Below are 25892 nucleotides of genomic sequence, written 5' to 3'. Positions count from 1 at the left end.
GGTGTATCTAATGTCAGATTAGCTGTCTCGAAAAATCTAATCGGATTAAATAAAACGAAAACGCCTTCGCCGTGTTATTCACAATGTCATTTGACACTCCTTTGGCAACACGTGACATCACCTCTTGCTCAAAAATGCCGCAAAACATCCCCATCTTGGGTTCTTGCGTTGTCACGGCAACATGTCTGTCAAAGCTCCTTGTCGAGATGGATCCCCCGGGAGCAACTACAAGATTTCACAGCGATATTGGCCCAATTAAGGCTCCTCACGCAAATCTGGAAGAGGCAATAAAAATGCGACCGTAAAGCCGATTATCTTGTGCTTTGCGAGCGTGACGCTTGGAACAAGAGTTGCAGTAGGAGAGCGGAGGAGTGTCATAAATAGCAAGGAGTTTACACACTTTGGAATATTAACATTTAAAGTACTAGTCAGGGGGAAGAGGGCCCGAACAATTCAGCTGTCCATTTTTAACAAAATAGCCTTCCTCAAATGTTAACAGTGTAACACTTCACTGGGGCGGAGCTATTTTAATTGCAAATACAGATAAAATCAGGAAAAGCTGTTTGATTGACAGCTGGTTTATGTCCTCTGAATCTGTTGGACGCATTTTAAAAAGGTCATGGAGACGTGTACACACTTTGGATGTGTTATGAATAACACGCTGTGTGGTTAAGGGGAATAAGGTGACGGAGAGTCTGTTTGCAGTCTCACGATAAGCACACATTTAATCAATTGGCTGTGATGGAGGTGCGTGTCGGGACAGTAAAAACAAGAGGCAAAGCAAGCGCCGGGTTATTTGGTTCCACCACACTCTAATAACGGCAACCAAGGGGAGGGGGGTCCTATCTTGAACAGGCTTCGGGTTAAATGCGTCGCTTCTTCGGCAACGCACGCCAATTAAACCTCACCAGTGGTTGTCAATCAAATTGTTCAGATCGCTTTTATGGATTCTTAGTAACTGTTAGCATGTTAGCATTTGGTCAAGTCGCACTAGAAATGCAACCCGACTATGTATGGGTGATGTAAACTCTTTTTCAACGACTATAGAGAATCGAAATTATGAGTCGTCAACGGGTCCAGATTATTGTGATGTTTCAGACGCTGAGATTTGTCTTAAAAATGAACTAGCGCAAGTGAAAGATTGGTGAAAAAAGCAGTGAACAGGAACTTTCAATTATTTTTCCCGAATTTAGTATTTGCCATGGAGGATTTTAGATGCATTTGAAGTGTTTGGCCCTTTTTTGGGGGGGTGGGTCTACCAAAATAGTGGCAACATATTGCGCTACCACCGCTAGCAGGTTAGCATTCTTTGAATAAAAGCTTGTCATTGGTGGTCATAGATTGTCAATCAAACTCAGGACATTTGCGGGGTCCGATATTTTCATATGTTAGCATGTTAGTGCATTGATCAATTCCAATTCGAAATTTTGTTACTCAGATCTGGGAAAAAGTTTCGCATGTATGGGATGAAGGCGGACAAAAAGGTACAGAGGCAGAAAAAGCTGATCACTGACGGACAATGACAATGGCAAGGTGAGAGATCGTCAAGGGCGACGAAGAGGAAGGTAGTAGGAGGCTGACGTTGGGGTGATATTTACTGTTACATTAATTGCCCTTTCACCCCCGCTCAAGCTGCGCTGATTCAACATCTGAGTGGGCAACGATAAAGTCAGGAAAATCTTTGTGATGAATCATCATCAGATAAATGATAACACAATTTGTTGCAGAGGCCTCCTGCGTGCTTTCTTCTAACACAGCACAGCAGTAAATGTATAGCACAGTTCTGTAGATTTAAAGCATGTGAATCAATGCTAATTAATAAAATAGTCAGCAAAGGGGGAGAGCAAATTGTAATTGTTTTGCACAAGCGTGAGTGTGTGTATACATGCTCGCAAACATCAACATCCTGTTCCCATCCAGATGGTAAGCGTCGGAAAGCGAGTTTTCTCACAAAACCCATCAACGGTGACCCTCGTCACGCTCTTTTGGATATTCACACGGGAATCATGTTAAAAAAAAAAAAAAAAGAGAGAAGTCGCTTTAAAGTTTGGGTTTTTACCGAGGCAAAAAGTGATGCTGGAAAACAATTGAATCGACCAGCTAAATGAACACACCATTCCAAACAGCCCACAGCGTGATTCAACTATCACAATATCGATCATCACTTTGCCAAGAATCGTCTCTCCCTCATTCCGCGCCACTCATCTCTGATTCGTCTCAAATTTGCCACCCCCTCGTCTGTTTGCCGTGGCAAATGACATTCAGCGTGTAGGATCTGCGCACGTGTTGGGAAAACATCAAGTAATCAGCCAAATTCGCTCGGCGACATGTCAGCCGTCAGCAGAGTGGGCGAGCAGATGCTTTCAAAGCCGGGAACTGCCGACTAGCTCATGCTGCTATTTGCTCACATCTGCTCGGTCTGATGCTCTAACAACCTCCCCCCTTGCCCTTTACCTCCCCCCGACCATCTTTCCTCACCTAGCTAAACCCATTAGCCAGGACAGGCGTGCTGTTACTTAAAAAGAGAACACAGAGGGAGGGGGATGGCATTCACATGCTAGCCTCCCTGGAGCATCTCTCCTCCACGTAGGCCTAATAGCATTCGAAATACAGTGGACACTGGGAATTTTAACCGTTTGACTTATCTGGAATAACAATATCGAAAAGTCAAGCCTTGGTTTTCACTTGGCTTGTAGCTAATGCCCTTTTTGGGAGCTTAAGATCAGGGGATGCTTTGAGAATAATTGTCAATTTTTGTCTATGTGAAGCCCTTTGAGACTGCTTGTGATTTAGGGCTATACAAATAAACTTGACTTGACTTGACTTGACTTAATGCTAATTCGTACTACATACATTTTGAGAATCATTGCCCTAATATACGTACAACCTACTTCCCGACATGTTTTAGTTTTAGAAAAAGTTCTTTTTATGCTAGGCTATGTTCTAAAAGCTTCTACCTCCATTTTTCCCAGTAATCCCGACAAAGGCCTCCAGTTCCTGATCTCGCGTGGCTTCATCCCGGACACGCCCATTGGCGTCGCCCACTTCCTGCTGCAGAGGAAAGGGCTGAGTCGGCAGATGATCGGCGAGTTCCTGGGCAACAGCAAGAAGCCCTTCAACAGGGATGTCCTCGAGTGAGTACCTCGGGGATGTAAATCTCATGCGAGCAAACATTTGCATTTAAATGACCGCTTTTTATTGGAGTTGCTTGCTCATTTTCACATCGTGGTAATGGCTGCTTTGACATTGTGATACATCAATTCATTTTGAGGGGATCAGAGGAAGGAGGACAGAAGATGTGCCTCCTTCACTGTCTTTTACCGAGCACACTTTTTAATATTAGCAAGGTCACAGATAAGGGCTAGGGCTGTCATTATCGAATATTTTTCGACTCGATTATTCCATCGATTAATCGAAGAATCTAATAAAATGTAATTGTTCATTTTAGTTTGAATAAAAAAAAATTTCTAGGGCTGTCACTATTGAATATTTTTCGAATCGATTATTCCATCGATTAAAATCGGATAAAATCTAGTTTTTGCAAGATATTTCAAAGCCCTTTTCCCATTTACTGTTTAATTGGTATTGTTTAATAATTAAAAAACAAACAATATCACACTACAAGGATTTATGTTGTATTTTTTTTAAATGATTTTGTTACTGGTGCAGTGATTTTTTTTTTCCCCAAATGAAAAACAAGTTGCAGATATTCTGATTTGATTAAACACGAAAGATAATCAGTCAATTTCAGGAATTACTACACAAATTAATGAATATTCAGTTTTAAGGTAAAAAGTGGCTACAAACAATTACTCGATATTGAAATAGTTGTGGATTCATTTGCTAATCGATTATTTGTTGATTAATCGATTAACGTTGACAGCTGTAGATAATACGTTTTAATGTGAAGTGGATGGAGGTCTACTTAATGCTGTCTCCAGCAAGAGTTGGTTTGACCTCTAATGTGTCTCCTGCGGCGTGTCAGCAATGCTTCATTCTCCGCACGTTTCCTTAAGCATAAACTACACGCATTAAAACGTCGCAAAGTCAATTAAGTCAAATTGTGGTCATGCATTTGACCCGCAGGACTCGTCCCATTGATGGATGTCGAGCAGTAAGATTATTGTCTGGTTCCAACCCCACGATTGTCTTGTTACGCTTCACAATACGCTTCCATCTGGCGCCGTGTTGCTTTTTATGTGTCGCTGCGCCGTCGTCTGTCCGACTGCCAGCTTAGTAAAAATGTACGTTTCTAAGGCTCGACAGCTGCCGAGGTTGTATACTGTATGTACCGGCATGTTCGAGTTGTGTGGGTGTGGGAGGCGGGGCAGCTGTAGAGCATCTCATCTGGTGTTACGTAAAGGAGGAGTGACAGGAGTCGGCGCTGTCACGAGGAGCCGTCAAGACGAATCACAAAGTCACAATATTAGCTACACGTTGACTTCATATGGAAAACTAAATATTTAAAAATCTTTCAAATGACCGTATTTTCCGGACTATAAGGCGCACCGGACTATAAGGCGCACCTTCAATGAATGGCCCATTTGAAAACTTTGTCCTTATATAAGGCGCACCGGACTATAAGGCGCACCATTAATGCATCATGTCAGAGTTTTAATCCGAATCATTCTCCATTTTATCTCTTTTATTTCAACTTCAGACGCAACAAATGACTTTATAATCACAAAATAATGATCCATAGTCTTTATGATTCATAGTCTTCAGCGGGCCACTTATGATTGATTTCATGACACAATGCTTCGGGCCAGTTTAAATTTAGGAATTTGGTCCATATATAAGGCGCACCGGACTATAAGGCGCACTGTCGGCTTTTGAGAAAATTTGAGGTTTTTAGGTGCGCCTTATAGTCCGGGAAATACGGTAGTTGGGTCACTCCCTAATTTCCACGTATAGATACAACAAACTAAACATAAAAAACTCCATGTCTTAATAAAGCACAAGAAAGAAATGAGTTTGAAAGTCCATTAAAACTTACTTCCAAACCTCATTTGGCCTGAACCATTTTGTATCCAGCTTCCAGTGAACTCATGTCACTAACTTTTTTTTTTTTTTCGTTTTGTTAATTAAGGTAATTAAGATTTACTTGTCAGGTGTGAGGAGGATTTTCCGCTCGAGGAGATTTGCACGTTTGTTTGCCAGCTGCATCTTTATCCTCCTCCTCCCTTACGCACATTCCTGCTTGCGAATGTGCGGCGTGTTAAATTTGAGAGAACTCTTATCTTCAGTCCGCATCCCCGGGGCTCATCGATCCCATCGCGCTCACGCGTAATTATTACGTTACCTCAACAGCTGCGTAGTGGATGAGATGGATTTCTCGGGGATGGAGCTGGACGACGCGCTGAGGAAATTCCAGGCCCACATTCGTGTCCAGGGAGAAGCCCAGAAGGTGGAACGTCTCATCGAGGCATTCAGGTAATTAGCAAGCGATTTGCATATTTTTTAATTGTTCTATTGCTAGGATGTGATTATTTTTTGTCTTACCTGTATAATTAATTATTTTTAAAAATATTTTATTGTTATGATATTGTTTATTGAGTTTCATATGATTGACACTCCAAAAATAGTTACTAAGCAATATCCCATTGAACAGCGGTCGTTTATGAAGATAGCAAATGGTGATTTTTTTTTTATCAGGGTTCGTTCAAATTTGAATCTGGCTAACATCTATGTGACCTTGAACGAACTCTGGCGAAAAGCCACTGAGCGCTTTCTTCGCAAACCTTTGCAGCTGAGTGGGATGCAGGCTTTTGTGTGTACTCCCAATACAGTTTTGGGGTTATATACTCTTATTTAACCCCCCAAAAATTTAGATAAATGATTAAACTACAAAAACAGCCCAATTTTCAGTGTTGGAAAAAAAATTACAATTTTTGGGGGGTTGTTTTATCATAACCATCTAATTTTTGGGGTTACTTTGTGGGTTATTTATTCGACCCAACTTTTTTGGTCGGTCCCTTTTTGACACAGTTTGAACAGTTTGGTTATTAATGACCAAACTGTTCTTAGAGTTTGCTCAGTATTTATTACCAATTTGTTACAGCTACAGTAAAGTCCATTCCAAGTAATCAACTAATGTAAAATGTAATGTCTGATGTAAAAAATATGACATGACTCTTTAATACACTAATTTTTTGGCTAAATAAAATGATAAAAACAGTTTTTAATGGGTCCAAATGCAAGGTTTTGACCTTGACCGGTTTTATATCAGGTTATTATTTTTATACATTTATAAAAAAAAAAAAAATTCAGGGGATGAAAAAGAATGTATATATTTTGCATTTTCGAGAAGCTCCAACATGAGACTTGCAAATTTGTGTTGGATCTTTCTTTCGGTCCTCATCACAGTTGAAAATAAACACGAGTTGACGCTGTCTGGCATCTCTGAGTTGAACGGTCACCTGTCACAGTTGCCTGAGGTGCACGACAAGGAGGTAAACAAAATGTGTGGCTCAAGAGACCATGGCACCGGCAAATGCCTGGGCATCTGCGTGTTAGAGCAAAAGGCGTGAGAGCGGAACAAACCTGAGGGGGGTGGCAAGGATTGAAAAGGGCATGAAAACAAAAGAGGGGAGAGGATTTATAAATAACCAGTGTTGCGTAACGTCCACCGGCGTTTCATGTACCCCTCCCCATCCCCAACCCCCCTCTCTTACCTCCCCTGCTGAGATCAGAAGCATCTCCAAAAACAAGCAGGGGGGGGGGGAACGACGCATCCCCCCAAAAATCGTGGCTGGCATGGGAAGCAGCAGCAGCTTCACTGTTTGCTGCGTCAGTGGACAAAACGAATGAACAAAATGGTGCATGCTGCAAATGTTTACACTGTGCATTTGCATAATGTAGCATCCCAAATAGGATTAGCCGTGCTGCGGTTTCAACAGTAAAATAAATACAGTAGTGCCTTGAGATACAAGTTGAAGTTATTCTGTCACCACACTTGAAACTCATAGAAGTTATATCTCAAATCATCTTTCCCCACTGACATGAATGGAAATACCATTAATGTGTTCCAACCTCCCAAGAAATACATCAACAAAAATGTGCATAATGCAAAATCTATAGTATTGTACTTTATATATAAAATCTAATAACTGTTGGAATTCAGTGGACATTTTGTAGTAATACTGTAATAGTACTAGTCGTTCTCCACAGAAGATAAAGAATATATGCCTATGAGTTTTTGATTATCTGTCACTCCACCGTTTGTGTTCAAATATTAGATTAGATTAGATTAGATTAGATTAGATTAGATTAGATTCAATTTTATTGTCAGTGTACAGCACAAGTACAGTACAGCGAAATGAACTTTGACATCCAACCAGAAGTGCAAAAAGCAGTAAAGTGCAGAGTAAAAAGAATACTGAGCAGTAGGTACAGTGCAATCAGGTAAATATGAGGTGAGTTATACTATGCGGGATAATATACAAGAGGGACGAGTGCGGATATGACTGGTTAAGTATTTACAATAAGGTACAGTAGAACAAATATTTGCAGGCGGTACTAGAATGCTAATTATAAATATAGGGTTATAAATATATATAGTGTCGGTATAACCAGATATGAACAGATATGTACAAGCGGAGTAAGAGTGATGAATAAATATATAGATTATATAGAATTATATGCAGATATGGTCAGTATATGCAGGTAATACGGGTGTTGTTGTGGTGGGGTTATTGTGCTGCAGGGTTCAGAATGATAAGAGTTCAGGGGTGTTGTGCTGCGGAGTTCAGGGCGATGACGGCAGAGGGGAAAAAGGTTTTCCTCAGTCTACTCGTCTTGACCCGAAGAGTCCGGTATCACTTCCTAGAAGGAAGAAGAGTAAACAGTCTGTGGTTGGGATGACTGGAGTCTTTGACGATGCTGCGTGCCTTCTTCAGGCACCGTTTTTGGTAAATCGACTCGATGGTAGGAAGTGATGTGCCGATGATGCGTTGGGCCATCTTCACCACCCTCTGCAGTGACTTCCGGTCCGCGGCTGTGCAGTTGCCGTACCAGACCATGATGCCGTTGGTGAGGATACTCTCGTTGGTACACCGGTAGAAGTTCACCAGGATTCGAGGAGATAGATGGGCTTTCCTCAGTCTCCTCAAGAAGAAAAGACGCTTGTGGGCCTTACTGACCAGCGACGAGGTGTTGAGGGACCAGGAGAGGTCATCAGAGATCTGGACACCCAGGAATTTGAAGGTGGCGACCCGCTCGACCTCCTCCCCGTTGATATGGATGGGGTGCGTGTCAGCCTCAGTCTTCCTGAAGTCAACGATGAGCTCCTTCGTTTTCTTGAGGGCCAGGTTGTTGTTGGCACACCACGTCGTCGGGTGCTGTACCTCCTCCCTGTAGGCCGTTTCATCGTTGGTTTTGATGAGGCCCACCACTGTTGTGTCGTCTGCAAACTTGAGGATGGTGTTCGAGCTATGCGCAGGAGTGCAGTCGTAGGTGTAGAGGGAGTAGAGGAGTGGGCTCAGCACGCAACCCTGTGGGATGCCGGTGCTCAGGGCTAGGGTGGAGGAGGTGAGGCCGTCTAACGGACTGGGGTCTGTTGGTTAGGAAGTCAAGTATCCAGTTGATGACAGAGGGGTTGATGTTGAGGTCCTTGTTCTCCACAAGGTTGCCAAGTTTGGTGATGACTTTGGAGGGGATGATGGTGTTAAATGCAGAGCTGAAGTTAATGAACAGCATCCGCACACGGGTGTTGCTCTCGTCCAGGTGGGAGAGGGCTGCATGTAGTGCAGAGGAGATGGCGTCATCCGTGCTCCTGTTTGCTCGGTAGGCAAATTGGTGTTTGTCCAGAGAAGGTGAGGGCCCAGATTTGACGTGACCCAGGAGCAGCCTCTCGAGGCACTTTATGAAGTGGGAGACGAGTGCAACTGGGCGGGAGTCGTTGAGGCCCTTCGCAGAGCGGTGTTTAGGCAACGGCACAATGGAGGTGGTCTTGAAGCACAATGGGACAGTTGCCTGGGCCAGAGACAGGTTGGTGAACACCTCCGTCAGCTGCTCAGCACAGTTCCTGAGCACCCGGCCAGGGATGCCATCAGGGCCAGCTGCTTTGCGTGCATTTGTCCTTTTCAGTGCCGCGCACACTTCAGTGGTTGAGAGAGTGAGGGGTTCAACTGCCAGAAAGATAACTGATGCTTTTCGTTACCCCTTCTATGGTGTTTTCCATTCTGTGTTAGCAAAAAGCTAGCAGACTTAAACTCAACCTTATTTCTAGAACACTTGAACAACAACAACCTCAACTCTGGAAAAGTGCTGTTCATCAAACTAAAAATTAAAATCATACAATCATAGGGATATGAATATTATAAATTAATAATAATAATGTTGCCATATTAAAAAACACATTAAAAAACTACTAGCCTTGCTCCTGCATGTGTGTTTTTGTGGAAAACCAATTCAAGCGAATAAGTTCAGTAGAGCCTTCACACAAGCTCAACAGGCCCATAAAACTGCGCCACAAGCCCAGTGTGTAAAAGATGACTGCTCTAATTAACTATTACAGTACAATACACACACGTTTCCTTCTTTACTTGCTGTCTGATTCCTCATACACCATTGTACTGTTGTATTATTCATCCTCGAGCCTGGGAGTGTTCATACTTTATGCATTTGATTTGAAATAATCCCTCTCCATTGGGTGCACACACACACAGACACATTTTTAAACGGATGGGGCCTTTCTTATGAAACACTATTGGTCGACTACATTTGGTAGTGAGTTAGAATGTTGTGGTTCTCCTGTGTGTTGTGCATTTATGCTCTCTGAGTGTGCACATAGTGTACATAAAAGATTCTGCATGTTTAACTACAGCCAAGGACCCAGCGGAGTTCTCTGTGATGCATGATGCGTTCGACCCGGTAGGACAAATGGGTTTTAAAGCCACAGAGAGGAAAATGTTAGTGTCAAATGAAGTCAAATTAAAGCAATAAATCCATACTAGCTTTCATGCACATCCACGGTATTTGAATATTATACGTATGTTGAATGCTGTGAGATGTGATTCTTTTCTACTTATTGTACAAAAAAATGGATGGATTGTTCTATCTTATGAATTGAGTAATCAGGAAAAATTGTGCTTGTCCAATTGTGGTCATCTCATGTTCCATACTACATATATCTGTGATTTTGTGTGTGTGTGGCTTTAAAAGGCGGAGCCTAACCCGGTGAGTGACGTGGGAGTCAGAAAATAAGAGTGTAAAGTTTGTTGTTTTCAGCTCAGGTTAGCGCGGGCTAGCCATTAGCCAGTCTGTATCTTGACTGTCTGGGTTATTTGTGGCTATCGCAGCTTATGTATTTGACGCCAGACCCATATTTGTCCCCATTTTAATGAATGCTGTCTGTCTATATTCATGCCTCCCCGCAGTCAGCGCTACTGTATGTGCAACCCCGACGTGGTGCAGCAGTTCCACAACCCTGACACAATCTTCATCCTGGCTTTCGCCATCATTCTGCTCAACACCGACATGTACAGTCCCAACATCAAGCCGGACCGGAAAATGCTGCTGGAGGACTTCATACGCAACCTCCGAGGTACGCAACAAAAACGCCAATCGATCAGGCCCGCGGGAGGTCGATGCGCACCAACTTTCGTAAATTCATCCAGACGGAACGCGGCGATTAGATCAAGCGGGAAAATCAATCCCGGCATCTTAGGCAAATGAAAACGTGCCACGAGGTCCCAGCCGGCCTACTTGTCTTTGGAATTTTTTTTGTCATCTCACCGTCCACTACCGTTTGTTAATCTCATTTTGGGAACACTTGGATTGATTGTCTGTTTGGAGGCCGACATAATTTAAACCAAGATGCTTTTTTTAAAAAACTTGTTTCAGAAGTGAGCGGTGAGTATTGCAACATCTATCAACGTTTGTCTCCTATTTCTCAGGCGTGGACGACGGTGCGGACATCCCCCGCGACATGGTGGTGGGCATCTACGAGAGAATCCAGATGAGAGAACTGCGCTCCAACGAAGACCACGTCACTTACGTCTCCAAGGTGGAGCAGTCCATCGTGGGCATGAAAACGGTGAGGAAACAAAAAATCCCCGTCCTTATCCCCGCCTCCCCGTCTTGCTCTCGGCCTCATTTCTTGGACCATCGGGCGGTGTCTTAGTCGAGCGCCGGTTGACGATTTATCACAAGTGCCGAGACTCACGCACTTTCTGTGCCAAGCCGGTCATTATTCAAGACCTTATCGCTAACACCTAGCTTAAGTACTGTTAGCTGAGCACATTTGTTATCCATTAGAAGGCAATGAGTACATCCAACTTGTTACGCCAGCTCCATCCGTCATTAAGTGCCGAGGGTTTCTTGTGTAAGTGTTCTCGGTATACCGCAAGTCCTCAATGCAGTAAGGTCTTTTTGTTTTTTATTCAGAGCCAAACATTTATCTGTACGCTTTCAAAATCAACTACAATCCAACATTGTTAACTTTACCCTCCCTGTTATTCACATCCAACATGGAGGAAAAAGTTAGTCATCTCCCATCGACTTTCTCGATGACATTGAAAGTCTTATTGGCGCCATCTTCCTCACCGCCCCGCCCCCTCCTGTGTTTTTACGCCCCCCCCCTTTAGCAACTGTGTCAGTGATGGATGGGTAGCCATCGGATGACAGAGAGCGCGTAGTCAGAGCCCCAAATGATGGATCGTTGAGACAGGAAGTGACTCCTCATGCCCACAAAGAGCTGTCAGTACCACAAAAGGCAAGAGGAAAAGAAAGTTGATTGTGGACTGACTGCATTGTGCAGTTTTTTTTTTATTATGATTATCCAATCAGGTTTATTTACATAACCCTTGCTCACCCGCATCTAGGCGAGGAAAATCTCATATGCAAAGTAATATGCTTTGATTTAAATGCTATTTATTTTCTGTGTCAGTTTCAGAGGTGATAAATATCAGGAGAACTAAGTGAGGCGCTGAGGAATACTTTAAAAGTGTGCTATAATAGGTTTTGTGTTCAAAGCGTGTAGAAGACTGATATGGTCTCACTCTAATGTGAATTTATACGTATTTGGTCGAAAACGTATTAAACAGTGCCTCACTGTAATGGCTTTCTCCACAATGAAAGTTTGGCCGTTATGAATATTTTAAGGCTTAATTACAGCAAAGTCACTGCATCTCAAATATTTAGCGCCATGTAACTACTTTTATGTCTATTTAGGACAAACTCAAGGGGGTCGTGTAAGTTCATAATAACACTGTCAGGATATGACGTGGGTTTCATACTAATGATGTCATTACATGGCTCTTCTGACATGAGCTGTGATGAAAAAGGAGGCGAGCGGGGAAATGTGCATGATCCCCCGTGGTGACAAGTAGAAGGTTGTGCAAATTATCCGCAGGGGTGCTGGCGGAAAATGAAAAGTGGAAACGTTGGGCGTATATTCGGATCCGATCACAAATAGGAGCCCGGCTGTGCTCGTGACAGCCCTTCCATTGCTTCCCTTTTATTCCAAGGATATGATTGGACTACTCGGCAAAGGCAATTTTGTGCAGCCAAGCCTCTGTTGTGATAAACCTTTACATGACCCCTTTTAATCGAGCGCTGTGCCAGGACCCACGCGGCTCGCAATCAACGTGATCGGATTAGAGTAAGAAGGAAGCAAGAAAGAAGAAGCCGCCTCCTATCCTCTTTTTGAATCTTCATCCAAGTCACCAAACATTGTTTGAATTGTACAATTTGCTGGTATGAAGTTACAATGCTGTTAGCGACGTTAGCGTCAAGTGATTTAGATGATTAAATTACAAAATAATAATAATAATACAGACACGAGCAAAGCCTTCAGAATTATTTGATCAATCAACAACAAATCCATAATCGAATTAATCGGCAACTATTACATAATCAAGTAATCGTTTAGAGCATGTGTTAAACTTAAAATCGCCCAAATCCTCTGATCTCATCTTCTCAACAGTCATTTTTAGTTAATAAGCTTTAATGCAATCTAAAATGTTAGCGTTTTATTCGATTAATCGAGTGAAGAATCAAAGAATAATCGTTTCTGAAAATATTCGGTTATGACAGGCCAATTTGGTCCTGCAAGGCAGTACTGTATCACCGACTCAGTGTTGCTATAGCAACGCCTCAATGATCATTTATGACCAGATTGCTCACTTAGTCCAACACACCTCCACCAAGGCCAAACTATTATCAAAAGAGTTTTTGTGTATGTCCTTTTGTTCATTAGCAGCCTCCCCCCTCTAGAAAAATAAATGTCAACAATGCTTCCATCCTGCCAAGTGACAGAAATGAGCCAATATCCTTTTTTTTTTATTACAGCAAAGTTTTAAGTCTCCACAGTGGTGTGATTAGTTTTTCCCGAATGTGCCTGCAGGTGCTGTCGGTGCCTCACAGACGATTGGTGTGCTGCAGTCGTCTTTTCGAGGTGACGGATGCCAACAAGGCTCAGAAGCAGGCGGCACACCAGCGAGAAGTGTTCCTCTTCAACGATCTCATTGTGGTAAAAAAAAAAAAAAACACGTCTGATTCCCACACCAGTAGATTTCACATGACAAATGACAGTTTAAACCTTCCCGCACGTTAAAGCTTCTTATACTGTTGTGACATCTCTGCATGTGTTGCTTCTAATAAAGTCAAGCGGGAAAAATCCATCTCACAGAGCAGCCGGAAGGTGCGGCTGTAAAAAAAAAAAGGTTTGACTCGGGCCACGGCACAAATCAAAGACTTTGTGTCGGGCATGATTATTATTCTCATTAGGAGTCACATGGTGGGTTATGGTTTCAAAGTCGTTCAGCAGCCGTCATTATGCAAAATGCTGATCTCACACAAATGGGACGACAAAAGTAGTGTCTGCTTAATTGGTGGCTGGAGGTTAAATGGCACATTTCGGGCAGAAAAGTTACAAGTGGGATGAATTCCCATGAGACGTTTGCCGCTCGTATCTGAAAAGTGGGACAAATGTCATCTCAAAGTCACAATGATTGCATTTCATCAGGGAACTAAGCTTTGATTCTGAGACCAAATTGTTTTTAAAATTAATGCGAGGTTAAAAGACAAACAAAATAAATGCAAATGTGGGCGAGTGACATCACTTGCTAAAGATCAAAATGTTCCGCATTTTAGTTATTTCTAGATCCAACAACAAGAATCAACATAATTTTTCTATATTAAATAAAACAGATATATTTTTATTGTGTGTGTGTCCGTCCACAGATATTAAAGCTTTGTCCAAAAAAGAAGAGCTCGGCAGCCTACACGTTCTGCAAAGCCCTGGGCCTTCTCGGGATGCAGTTCCACTTGTTCGAGAATGAATGTGAGTCACCGTCTCTGCATTTTTTACCCATGTAATTGGAATTCATTTTCAATTTGTCCATTTTTCTCCATCAGACTACCCACACGGCATCACCATCCTTTCGCCGTTCGGCTCTGACAAGAAGCAGGTGCTCAACTTTTGCGCTCAAAGCGCTGAGGAGCTGCTCAAATTTGTAGAAGATCTGAAGGAGTCCATCGCCGAGGTGTCGGAAATGGAGCAGATACGCATTGAGTGTAAGATTTTATGGAAAATTGTAGCCAAAACAACAATACAAAGTCAGTGTGATTGGCGGCGACGGGCAATTAGTATCAACTGTGGCATTTAATTACCGCGATGAAGCGCCCGGCGTGGGAGGTGCATGTCGACGCCCGTGTGATAATGGCGACGATGATGAGGGCGGCGGTGCGTGTCTTACGCTCGCTTGCTCACTTCAGGGGAGCTGGAGAAGCAGCAGGGGGCAAAGACGCAACCGATCAACAACGGCACGCAACTGGAGCTGCGAGGAAAACACGCCGGCACGTCAGGTAGGTAATTTGAGGCTCGACTATGCCACTGATTTTAGTCAAGTGAATTTTTTTCTTTGCTATAATATGTTCTATGTGGCCCCACTAGTCTCAAACTGTTTTCAGAATTTTGGTCATGTGCCGTTTCAACCTGAGCCCCTGCGCAACTGTGATGTGATTTTCACTCGACAGCAAGTAGCAAAATGGCTGCCCCCTGAGATGAATAATGCTTAATTCATATTCCACAAACACAATATGAACCAAAATACCTTGTTTACACCATTCCCAGCTTGACTCTCCCTTTGAAAGAGAAAAGTACATTAGCTTCATGCTAACACATAAGGTAAAATGCCATGAACTTGCTAACAAAACTAGCATCGATGTGTTGGCATTATAACTCCCACTTGAAAACAAATCGTGCAGCAACACAAGTAGAAAGACAATGTAATAATACTCACAGGCATATATTCTTTGAGTTTTATGAAAACCAACAAATATTAGTGGTAATAAATATAAAATTACTGAACTTTATTGAAAGACTAGTGGATTTTAGTTGTGTGATTTTTCCAATGTAAAATGTGTACCTTAGCTCAGTGAAGGTTGTAACACTGTGGCTTCAGGAAACCAGGAGCTTGAGGACAGAAGTGGACAAAACGCCGTGGAGGTGAGTGCTTAACAACATGGCCAAGTACGTCCCCAACGACAGGTAAGTGCTCGAGCTAGCGTAGTGAGGCGTAAACAGGATCGATAAAAAAATAAAATAAATAAAGAGGTAGATTGACGTCAAGAGTGGTGAAGGTGGAAAAACAAAACTCCAAATGCATTTGGATTCCCTTTTTCCACTCATCCTGGACAAGCAAACAGAAGCCATCTCAACTACGTTACCCAGGAGGCTTTGCGGCTACAGGATGACCTTTTCTCCCTCCCGCTTCTCTGCGGCGGTGCGTCCCCTGGAGGCAGAGGACACGCACTCAGCCTCAAGTTGACATTGAATGTAACTCAGGCTTGAGTGGCCTAATTAGATATTGAGCTTTTTTTTTTTTTTGGCCATTGATTTAAACCCCATAATTTAAATTACATTTAAGATCTAAAATGATTCTCATTGCGGGAGATTGTCCTCTTGTCCCGCCACACGGGCTGCGGTGAATGTCAGCAGCTGGTGCGAATGAAACGCTAGCTGTCAAAGCGCATTCATCCGGACGGGGAGCGGTGGGGGTGGGAGTCGGTCGCCGCAGTGCAGAGTGCAGCTCTTCTGTCCCCATCCTTTCATCCGTCCGCCAATCGGACGAAGCCGTCGTGCAAAGTCACGAAAACAGCTGCTCGCCAATGACGACGCGATGTGATGAGACGGACAATCAGCTCGTGTTTTTTCACAAAGTGGCGGAAAACAAACGAAAGAAACTTGGACTATTAGCATCAAGAAACCTGCGTGGAGAGCCAATCTTGGATCTACCGCTGGCCTGTTGTGTCAGTCGCTCACAATCATTTGCACTGGAAGATGATCGGATGATCAGAACATCTACTCAGGGACTGGATATCGATAGTGTTCTTCTTCTTAAGCTAGTTCTAAAAAGTAGGGGTTGGACCCATAGGTCGGCGAGTTGACAAATTGACTAAAACCATATCATAGAGCAAAATGGCACTGCTCCGTTCTGAAAAAAGAAAAAAAAAAAAAAAACTGATTGTGTTGGTAATCATTGAAATCACAATTCAAACAATCATTTATTTTTGGATACAAAACAAGACAAACATGTAAAAAATACAAATTTAGTTTTTGTCAATTATATAATCGGTGAGCTTTCTGATTTTTTATTTTGGTAAATTAAAAAAATTGTAGAAAATTGTAGTTTATGACACAATACTTGGTGACCTTTTTTTAAAATCTTACACTCGTTATCGCATTTTCACCTGCTCTAAATACGAATTAAAACTAATACAAAGGCCAAAACAAAATTAAAACTTCTGAAGTGGTTCAACCCCTACTTGGGAGGACAAAGACAGGAGAAAAGAATAAGAGTAGCAATAATAGGACTTGTGCATCGTGCCTTGTTGCTTGTTAGACGTCTTGTGTGCTTGCCCTCCTCTTCTACCAACCGCACGTTCTGGTTCCCTCCACCCAATCCTGAGTATGTCCCCCCCCCCTCCCCATAGCGCCACACAGTGGTTTGGAAGGGCGATACAGGTGCCCTCAGTGTCCCCTTTGGAACCACCCGGCTTCCCCCCACCACCCCTCACGCACAATTCCCAGCATCCACAGAGGACCAAACCAAGCCCCCCCTTCACCCCACGTGTGTGCGTGTTTGTGTTATGACATCACCACCACTTTCACCCCCCCCCCCCAGAAAAAAATGAATAAAGAGGGCTTGACGGATCATAGCGGAGGAACCAGCTTGATAACATTTGATGCTGTTCTCTTGGCTGTTTTCTAAACTAGGTGTCAATTCACAACAGGCTTCAGACGTACCAGCTCAGCAGCAGTCCCGAGAGCGCGGGGCTTCTTAACCACGGGGGGGAGCCGCCGGTCCACCCGGGCACCCCGGCCCAGCGGCCACGCCCCCAGCCCGCCGCCAGCGTGGCCGACCTGCGGCCCGAGGCGCTCATCCAGTGTCAGCAGATCGTCAAGGTCATCATGTTGGACAACGGCGGCCACGCCCGCATGGAGGCCTTCCTCAGCCACGCGCCCCCCCACCCGCACCCCCACTACCACCCACACCACTACTACCAGCATTACCAGCTGAGCCAGTCGGCCACGTCCACACCTCTGCGTTCGCCTGACCCTTCGCAATGCGGCGGCGGAGACGGCTACCAACCCCCTCTTCCTCCGCCGCCGCCGCCATACAACCACCCGCATCAGTACATCCCCCCGGACCCCCGCCTCAGCCTACATCGGACCCCTAGCGGCTCTCGGAGCATGGTGTAAATAGAATTTAATTAACCCTGCTTATTTAACAGTACACAATGTACATAAAATATATCATCAGAAGAATTATTTAAAAAAAAAAAACAACATTTAATTATATTTAGGAAAATATGCTTAGATTTGAAAAAAGCAATGTCATGTGTGGATAACATTTGATTCGATTTTCAAAAGCCACCTTTTTAACTCGAGCTAAAATTGGGATGGACAGAGAGCAGAAAATATCCTCACCTGCGACTGTTGTCCCAAAAAAAATGAGCAAAGCGGAAAAGAAGGACTTCCAAAAATCTACTCACGATGGATGATTGATGGATGGATGGATGGATGGATGGATGGATGGATGGATGGATGGATGGATGGATGGATGGATGGATGGATGGATGGATGGATGGATGGATGGATGGATGGACACTTCCACACTGGCTATTTATTTATTTATTGCTTCTACAAGAAACAAACTGCTTCTATCCAACAACAGACTTTCAAACTGAGACGCACTGTGGCCGCCATGTTTCTCTTCGAGGGGGACGCTGACGCTTCTTCGCTTTTTCAGGGAATCTCGAATTTCCTCGTTCAATTTTGGTTTTTAAAGCCTTTGTGTGTATTTGGTACCTCCCCATTTTCCGTGTGTTTTGTCTTCTCCTATCTCCTGCTTATCTTTCTAACCTGACATTTATCCCCAAAACGCAAGAAAAACAATGAATAAACAACAGCTTTTGTCCAGACAGAAAATGCTGATAATAATAACTGGGGCATTAGTTGAACTTCGTTCCTGGTGCGTGGATTGTAAATATCACATCCTAAAAGATATCGGAAAGGACACGGAGCATCTTAATAATCACATGACTTTCACTCTCCGATGAGTCACTCGATGCCCTGCCTCATATTTTATGCACTAAAAAAGAAAAAAAGCCCCAAGTGAGCATTAACTTCCAGACCCGTCCAGTCAGCTGACAGCCATCAGGCAGCCATCAGGCAGATTTATTGTTTTTTTTTTTTTCAACTCTAGCCATCTTTTATTCACTGATAACATCACATGGACTTTAAAAAAAAAAAAGAAATGTGTGTCCTGAAATGAAACATGAGCAAATCCTGCTTAAAACTTCAGCATTATTGCAGCTAGTTGTGCTTTTTTCAAGACATTTTAAACACATCAAAGTACAATAAAATAGAAAGAATAAGTTAAGTACGCCCCTGAACAAGCACTTCTGTTGATTTATTTCTATTGGCTTGAAAAACATGAGAAAGTGTTTGTTCCAAGATTTTAATTTGGTTTGCATGTATGTTTTGATGCATGATTGAATTAAGTGTGTGAGCACATGAATAGGGAATAAAGGGGTGCATTTTTCGGTCATAAAAAAAAAAAAATCTCAATGCATTGAATTATTACCCCATTCAAGTGGGGTGACCAGTGGAATAAGCAAATGTCAGGTTCCCCCCCCCCTCGAACTTAACTGTTGAATTTTCTTGGGAGATGCTTTATATATGTGTGTGCGTGTACGGGACGTTACCACGGCAACCAATGTAGCATTTAGGGAGTCCCACGAGTGGCTGACTTTCACCTATGACAGGACACTGACCAAAGGGCTCTCCCATATATACAAGTGCACTGCTTCATGAATGACATGATGACATCATATTAGTGAATTTACATTTAATTAATTGATTAAAAAAAAGTTAAAGATAAGGGAGTGTGAGAGAAATGAGCCATGACTTCCCGCGGTTGAATTCCTCTCTTGAACTGTCTTTGCAGTATATCAACATGCTATTAAATATCATTCAAGTTTGTTTGTGTTTGCTTTTGGAAGTTGTTTTTTATTTTTGAAGAATATAAATATTATTTACATATTTATCCAACTAATTGTGTGCACTTTACATCAGAGTTCAATTACAATGCATTCAAGTATTTGTTATATAAACAGCAGGTTGAGTATTCAAATGTCACTGGACACTTTATTAGGTACACCTGAGGAATCTAAAAATCCTTATTTTTTTAAACCACATTCTTTGTTCCACATTATTCAGAAGACTCAGTTTTAAATTGAATATATGTGTCTAACAGTTTTAATCCATTATACGTGTGTATTGCTTTTTCGTCATCAATAATGTATGGCCTACGCTATTATACACAAATTTTAAAAAAAAGATTTTATTACCATATGATGGCCTAGAATCACAGTTATCGACAAAATTTCCCTTTTTAAAGCTTTAAAATGTCACAGCAAGTCGTTACATCCAAGTGTCAAATCTCACTAAATCTGTCCTGACAGCGTGATTATTATTCTAGGGATAACACAAGAGGAGGACGGGGGGGGCTAGACGAGAGCTTCACCAACATTCCCAGTATGCATGAACCCATCGTGACCCGATGGCTTGTCTTGCTGTGACGTCGTCATCCTCTTCCAGCGCTGAAGGTCACAAAAGAGCAATATTTATTGTTTCTATTAACTCCCTGCGTCATTTCCGAGTAGGGGGGGAGAGAGAAAGGTCAAGGGTGACCCTGTACCTCCTTGATGCATCCCGGCGTGGTGTACAGCATATAGATGACGTAGCCCGGGATGAGCACCATGGAGGACAAGGCCATGAACCAGCCGATGGTTTGGCCCCACACGGGGTACACGTACTTGCCCAGAGTCAGGGGTGTCATCTCCACAGCGCTGAAGGTAAACACGCCCTGTAAGCAAAGATGTTTGAATTATACAGAGATGTGTGTTGTTGTTTTTTTTACAATTACCTGGGCAGAACTGTCCTCAGATCTTTGGGGTGTCTGGTTCGTCCATGACGAGCTAGCAGCTAGGCTAGGAAAACTAGCCTATCAATTGACCATTATTTTATGTTCACTTCAACAAATTCTTTGTTTTGCACATTTATATGCAATAATATTTGTTCTATTTTATTTATCTAACTCTTTATTGAACATAAATATGAAAGGTCAAGCCTTTCCATAACAGGACAAAAGGATGCCACATCTTTTGATGGAAATAAAAGTTTCCAGCCTACAGAGGGCTCAGTATATAGACACCCCAAAAGTCAAAGTGAAAAAATGATGTGGCAGGCTTGTCCATTTTGCCTAAATTGAATTTCTGCAACTCAAAATTATTTTCAATATCTTGTGTGGCCCCCCACGTGCTTGTATGCATGCTTGACAACGTCGCGGCATGCTCCTAATGAGACGACGGAGGGTGTCTTGTGGGATGTCCTCCAAGGGCATCAGTGAGCTCCTGTAAAGTCTGAGGAGCAACCTGGCGGCGTCGGATGGACCGAAACATTATGTCCCAGAGGTGTTCTATCGGGTTTAGATCAGGTGATCGTGAGGGCCATTCAATTGTGTCAATTCCTTCATCCTCCAGATACTGTCTGCATACTCTTGCCACATGAGGCATTGTCGTGGATCAGGAGGAACCTAGGACCTACTGCAACAGCGTAGGGTCTGACCATGGGTGCAATGATTTCATCCCAATACCTAATGGCAGTCAGACTGCGGTTCTCTAGTCTGTAGAGGTCTGTTCGTCCCTCCATGGAAATGCCTCCCCAGGCCATCACTGACCCACCACCGAACCGGTCATGCTGAATGATGTTGCAGGCAGCATAGCGCTCTCCTTGGCTTCTCCAGACCCTTTCACGTCTATTACAGATGCTCAGGGTAAACCTGCTCTCATCTGTGAAAAGCACAGGGCGCCAGTGGCGGACTTGCCAATTCTGCTGTTCTATGGCAAATGCCAATCGAGCTCCACGGTGCTGAGCAATGAGCACAGGGCACACTACAGGACGTCGTGCCCTGAGGCCACCCTTGTGAAGTCTGTTTCTGACTGTTTGGGCAGAGACATTCACACCAGTAGCCTGCTGGAGGTCATTCTGTAGGGCTCGGGCAGTGCTCAACCTGTTCCTCCTTGCACAAAGTAGCAGATATCGGTCCTGCTGATGGAATGAGGACCGTCTACGGCCCTGTCCAGCTCTCCTAGAGTAACTGCCTGTCTCCTGGAATCTCCTCCATGCTCTGGAGATTGTACTGGGAGACACATCAAATCTTCTTGCAACAGCACGCATGGATGTGCCATCCTGGAGGAGTTGGACAATCTGCGCAACCTCAGGAAGGTTAAGAAATCGCCTCATGCTCCCAGTCGTGATAATGACTCTAGCTAAAGCCAACACTTGTGGAAAAACAGTTAAAAAAGATCAAGAGGGAGGAACTTGAAATGGTCTCCATCTGCAAAACCAGTCCTGTTTTGGGGACCATCTCGTTGTTGCCCCTCTTGTGCACCTGTTGTTAATTCCATCAACACCAATGCAGCTGTAACTACTGTATATAATCATGTTGACCTGTTTCTTACCACGATAATACCAGACGTATTGATTGTCACCATGATACTGACAGATTGATGTCACAGAGGTCGAGTCAATGAAATAATTTCCTGTTCGCCTACCAGGCAGATGAGTGGCGTGAAAAACTTCCAACAGAGCTTCCACCAAATGCAGGGTCGGTAGCCGATCATGTCCTCGATGTCGTTGTAGAACCTCTCGGCTCCTGCGCCGTTAAATCGACGTCAGGGCAAAAAAGATGAGGTTTAACCGGCTTGGACGCTTCCTACCATAAAGCCAGGCGATGGAGACGGTCTCGAAGAAGACAAGATAGAGTAGGCACATTCCGCTGGCTGAGTAATAATCAAACAGCTTAAACACATACAGGCCACCCTGGAAGACATGGAGGGGGCAAATTTAGCCAATACCAAGATTGTTTTGTCATGTCGTGTACCTGTGTGATATTGGAGAACCCGATGATGAAGGACACGAAGCAGACGATCAAGATGAAAACCTTCTTCCTCTTCCTTAACACTAATGGATACTCATCCATCAGAGCTGTGATGAAACCTTCCACTGTGCAGAACTGATTGGATGTGAAAAAGAGTCATTCCTGTGTCTGTCTGTTACATGTTGTGTTGCGTGTACCTGGCTGTCCAAGCCCAGCATCATGAGCATGGAGAAGAAGAGGATGGCCCACAGGGACGACATTGGTAGCTGCGTGACTGCCTGGGGGTATGCCAAAAACGCCAAGCCAGGGCCTATGTTTTCAAAAATACTCAATTATTGGCTCGCTGTACTTCACAACTCCGACATCTCAATCGAATACCCGAAGCTGCTAGCTCCTGTACAGGCTTCTTAGTGATGTGCGACATGAAGCCCACGATAGAGAAGATGACAAAGCCGGCGAACATGCTGGTAAAGGAGTTGATGCAACACACGATGATGGAGTCCCTAAAATGGACGACAGGACAATCGTCAACGTGTAAAAAAAAAATGGCCAACGTCGTAAAAGGTTGTGATGGGCCCATACTTGTAGACGTCGTTATTGTAGCTATTGTAGCTGCCCAGTGCAATGAGCGAGCCCAGGCCTAGGCCGTAGGAGAAGAAGATTTGGGTGGCGGCGTCCAGCCACACCTTGGACATGTATACATAAGTATTTACTACCAAGGAGATGCCAAAAATAAATACTCCAAGGACGGTATACCTCTGAGCGAGTGAGCTTATTGAAATCTGGGGTGATGTAGAAGCGGATGCCGTCGATGGCTCCAGGGAGGGTGACCCCACGGAAGAACAGGATGAAGAGCATAAAGTAGGGATAGGTAGCTGAGAAGTACACCACCTAAATTGAGGAAATCGTCTCACATCAGCCTCCATCTCCCCGTTTAATCTCCATCGTTTGGTTTTAATTAACTCCTCATGACATTTTCTCTACCTTATGCTTGGTGGTGGACATTTGTACTCCAATGAGCACAGATAAAATTCCCAGATATCAGTCAATTTAAATAGTTACACAAAACAGTCTGACCTTCCCAGTCCACTCCACTCCCTTCCAGATTGAGAAATAGACGAGAACCCATGCGAGTGCCAGGGTGCCCACCAGGGGCCAACGAAGTTCCCCGGGTTCCTCCAGACCACCGGACAACTGGTGCATGTTACGCCTATAAAAACACAGAAATGATCTCTGAAAGGGAAAGACCAATAAATGCCCTTAGGAATCTGATGTGCAAGACATTAGACTCACTCCCAAAACTCTGTAACAGCACTAGTCAGGTTTGTGGTGTCCTTCAGGCTGTAGTTGCAGAAACACTTATCTGTGTTCCAGGGATTGTCACAGTTTTGCCAGGGCAGCTCCTGCACGCACAGAAACAGAACTTCCTGATCTGAACGACGGAAGCCTTGGCGGATTCTTGTTTCTAACATACCGAGCCGAAGGAGTTGAACAAGTAGTAGAGGGCCCAGGCTATGATGATAATGTAGTAGATGTTGAGCCAGAAGGATAGCACCACTGCGGCCAGACCAACACCTGCCGACACACCAGAACCATTCCGCCGGTTTCTACCTTGACCATTCTCGGAATCTATCATGTCATTGGAATCTTCGGTCTTTACCTTTCATCATCGGCAAGAGCTTCCACACCCCGAGACCTCCAACTGAGGTGAACTGTCCAAGAGACGTCTCCAGTAGAAAGAGTGGTATCCCAGCAAACACCAGAGTCATAAAGTACGGGATCAGGAATGCTCCTTGACGGGAATCAGATGAATCAGTTGGGTAAAATCAGGGGCTCAATGGATAAGAACTTACCTCCGCCATTCTTGCCGCACAAATACGGGAACCTCCAGACATTCCCTAAACCAATGGCGTACCCCACGCAGGAAAGCAGGAAGTCAAACTTGCCCTTCCAGCTTCCTCGGTCAGGTGGCTCCTCTTTTTGCTTCTCTTGGTCCGCAAGTGGTGCCGCAAGCTCCATTTCCTCAAAAGGAACCGCTTGCTTGACATCACTCGGTGAGTTCAAGTCTACCGTACTCTGTCCGGTTTTGCCCATGGTGGACCTCCACTAAGAGAGTGGATCCTTTGGCGTTCTCAAACTGGATTATGGTTCTTTGGTAGATGGATGCGAATATGCAGAAAAGCTATAAAGAAATGATGATCCAAGTTTAGCTTTTCTACTTGGGAGGGTACGTTTCCATGACTGGATTTATTCCTAACTATGTATGTCAGTACACCCAAACACCCAACCCCACTATCTTGTATTCCAATTCTGGATGACATCATTTGATCAAGAAATTGGCACACTGAGAGGAAAACATTTGCCAGTGATTGATTGGCCTAGAAAATGTTCACGTCGCTACTTTTCATTTGATCACTGCACTGAATGAGCAATCACATAGATGCAATATTTATAGGTAGTTGCTGATTGATGCTCATGAAAAGACATTGTGCAGTGATGCAAATGATCCATACTTGAAATTTAGATGACTCTTTAATAAGGGAAAAAATGTCAAAAAGTAAAATCCATTTGGATCAAAAAAAGGAAAGTAACTTGTAGATCAGTGGTGTCAAACTCATTTATGTCACAGGCCGCATTGTACTCATAGTTTCCCTCGGAGGGCAATAAAAAAATGCTAGCTATATCTCTGTTTTTAAAAGATAAAGACAATTTGTAATTTTAGTAATGACACAAAGTCGATGCACAATTTGTCTTTGCGGGCCACATAAAATGACGTTGGCGGGCCATATCTGGCCCCCGGGCCTTGAGTTTAACACCTATGTTTTAGATAGCTAACAGATTTTGATTTTATTATTGCTCTCCATTAACGTGCATGCCTTTATCTTTCTCAGCCATACAGTATGACAAGAGGAAGAACAGCCTACCTGGGAGATGTCCACCTCATCAACTTCTTCACAACTTGATCCGAAAGGTAAAGAAAAAAAAAACTGTCAATTCGGGCTGCCTCCTCAGGCCCATGGGAGGCTATCCGCTTCCCGAAAAGACCTCCGACGTTTCCCACTCACTGTTTCTGTCGTATCGCCGCACTGGCTGGTTGTCCTTGTTAGCCGCGGCTATCGAGTAGTTGCTAATAAAGTTCGACCTGTGTGCCTGCTTTGATTACAGCTCAGCACCCGGACCGCCTGAGGCCATATGGGATATGCCGATCACACACACGCACAGTGGTGGTACATTGTGTGTATATGTGTGTGAGAGTTTGAAACTTGCCAGCATGGTTGCCATGGTATTCCCGTGATAGAAAAGGCCCTCATCTTGAAAAGAGCAAAATGATTTACTGTAACCAGCCAAACGTCCACTCTGGCCAGTTTAAAAGAGACGTTTTGATTGGAACATTATTAAATGCAATGAGCTTAAACAGACATTGAGAAGCGACAG

General features: G+C 43.7%; 2 protein-coding genes across 4 annotated transcripts in view; one reads left to right on the top strand and one right to left on the bottom strand.

Annotated features, from left to right (window-relative positions):
* Positions 1 to 18618, top strand: part of iqsec3a (IQ motif and Sec7 domain ArfGEF 3a) — a 38931-nt gene extending 20313 nt beyond the window's left edge. For 2 of the 3 annotated variants that reach the window (XM_037242602.1, XM_037242604.1), the window contains 10 exons: positions 2973 to 3134; positions 5311 to 5433; positions 10380 to 10546; positions 10899 to 11038; positions 13349 to 13474; positions 14188 to 14287; positions 14362 to 14520; positions 14722 to 14811; positions 15411 to 15454; positions 17225 to 18618. In XM_037242602.1, the coding sequence (XP_037098497.1) occupies positions 2973 to 3134; positions 5311 to 5433; positions 10380 to 10546; positions 10899 to 11038; positions 13349 to 13474; positions 14188 to 14287; positions 14362 to 14520; positions 14722 to 14811; positions 15411 to 15454; positions 17225 to 17710 (1597 nt within the window). In that variant the 3' untranslated portion in view covers positions 17711 to 18618. The remainder of the gene's footprint in view (positions 1 to 2972; positions 3135 to 5310; positions 5434 to 10379; positions 10547 to 10898; positions 11039 to 13348; positions 13475 to 14187; positions 14288 to 14361; positions 14521 to 14721; positions 14812 to 15410; positions 15455 to 17224) is intronic. The other variant, XM_037242603.1, reaches the window with a different exon arrangement.
* Positions 18619 to 19612: 994 nt separating this feature from the next.
* LOC119116895 (sodium- and chloride-dependent GABA transporter 1-like) lies at positions 19613 to 25472 on the bottom strand. Its single transcript, XM_037242618.1, has 15 exons — positions 25382 to 25472; positions 24311 to 24639; positions 24118 to 24249; positions 23932 to 24032; positions 23751 to 23860; positions 23535 to 23667; positions 23214 to 23348; positions 23040 to 23143; positions 22836 to 22960; positions 22655 to 22767; positions 22461 to 22592; positions 22297 to 22399; positions 22132 to 22232; positions 20214 to 20381; positions 19613 to 20115 (listed from the first exon to the last, which is right to left on the bottom strand). Exons 2-15 carry the CDS (start codon positions 24549 to 24551, stop codon positions 20023 to 20025), a joined length of 1791 nt encoding a protein of 596 aa, XP_037098513.1. The 5' UTR covers positions 24552 to 24639; positions 25382 to 25472; the 3' UTR covers positions 19613 to 20022.
* Between the last annotated feature and the right edge of the window lie 420 nt (positions 25473 to 25892).

Source organism: Syngnathus acus, chromosome 23, assembly GCF_901709675.1.
Source record: "Syngnathus acus chromosome 23, fSynAcu1.2, whole genome shotgun sequence".
In the NCBI taxonomy this organism is placed as follows: domain Eukaryota; kingdom Metazoa; phylum Chordata; class Actinopteri; order Syngnathiformes; family Syngnathidae; genus Syngnathus; species Syngnathus acus.
This window is presented reverse-complemented; position numbering and strand designations above follow the sequence as displayed.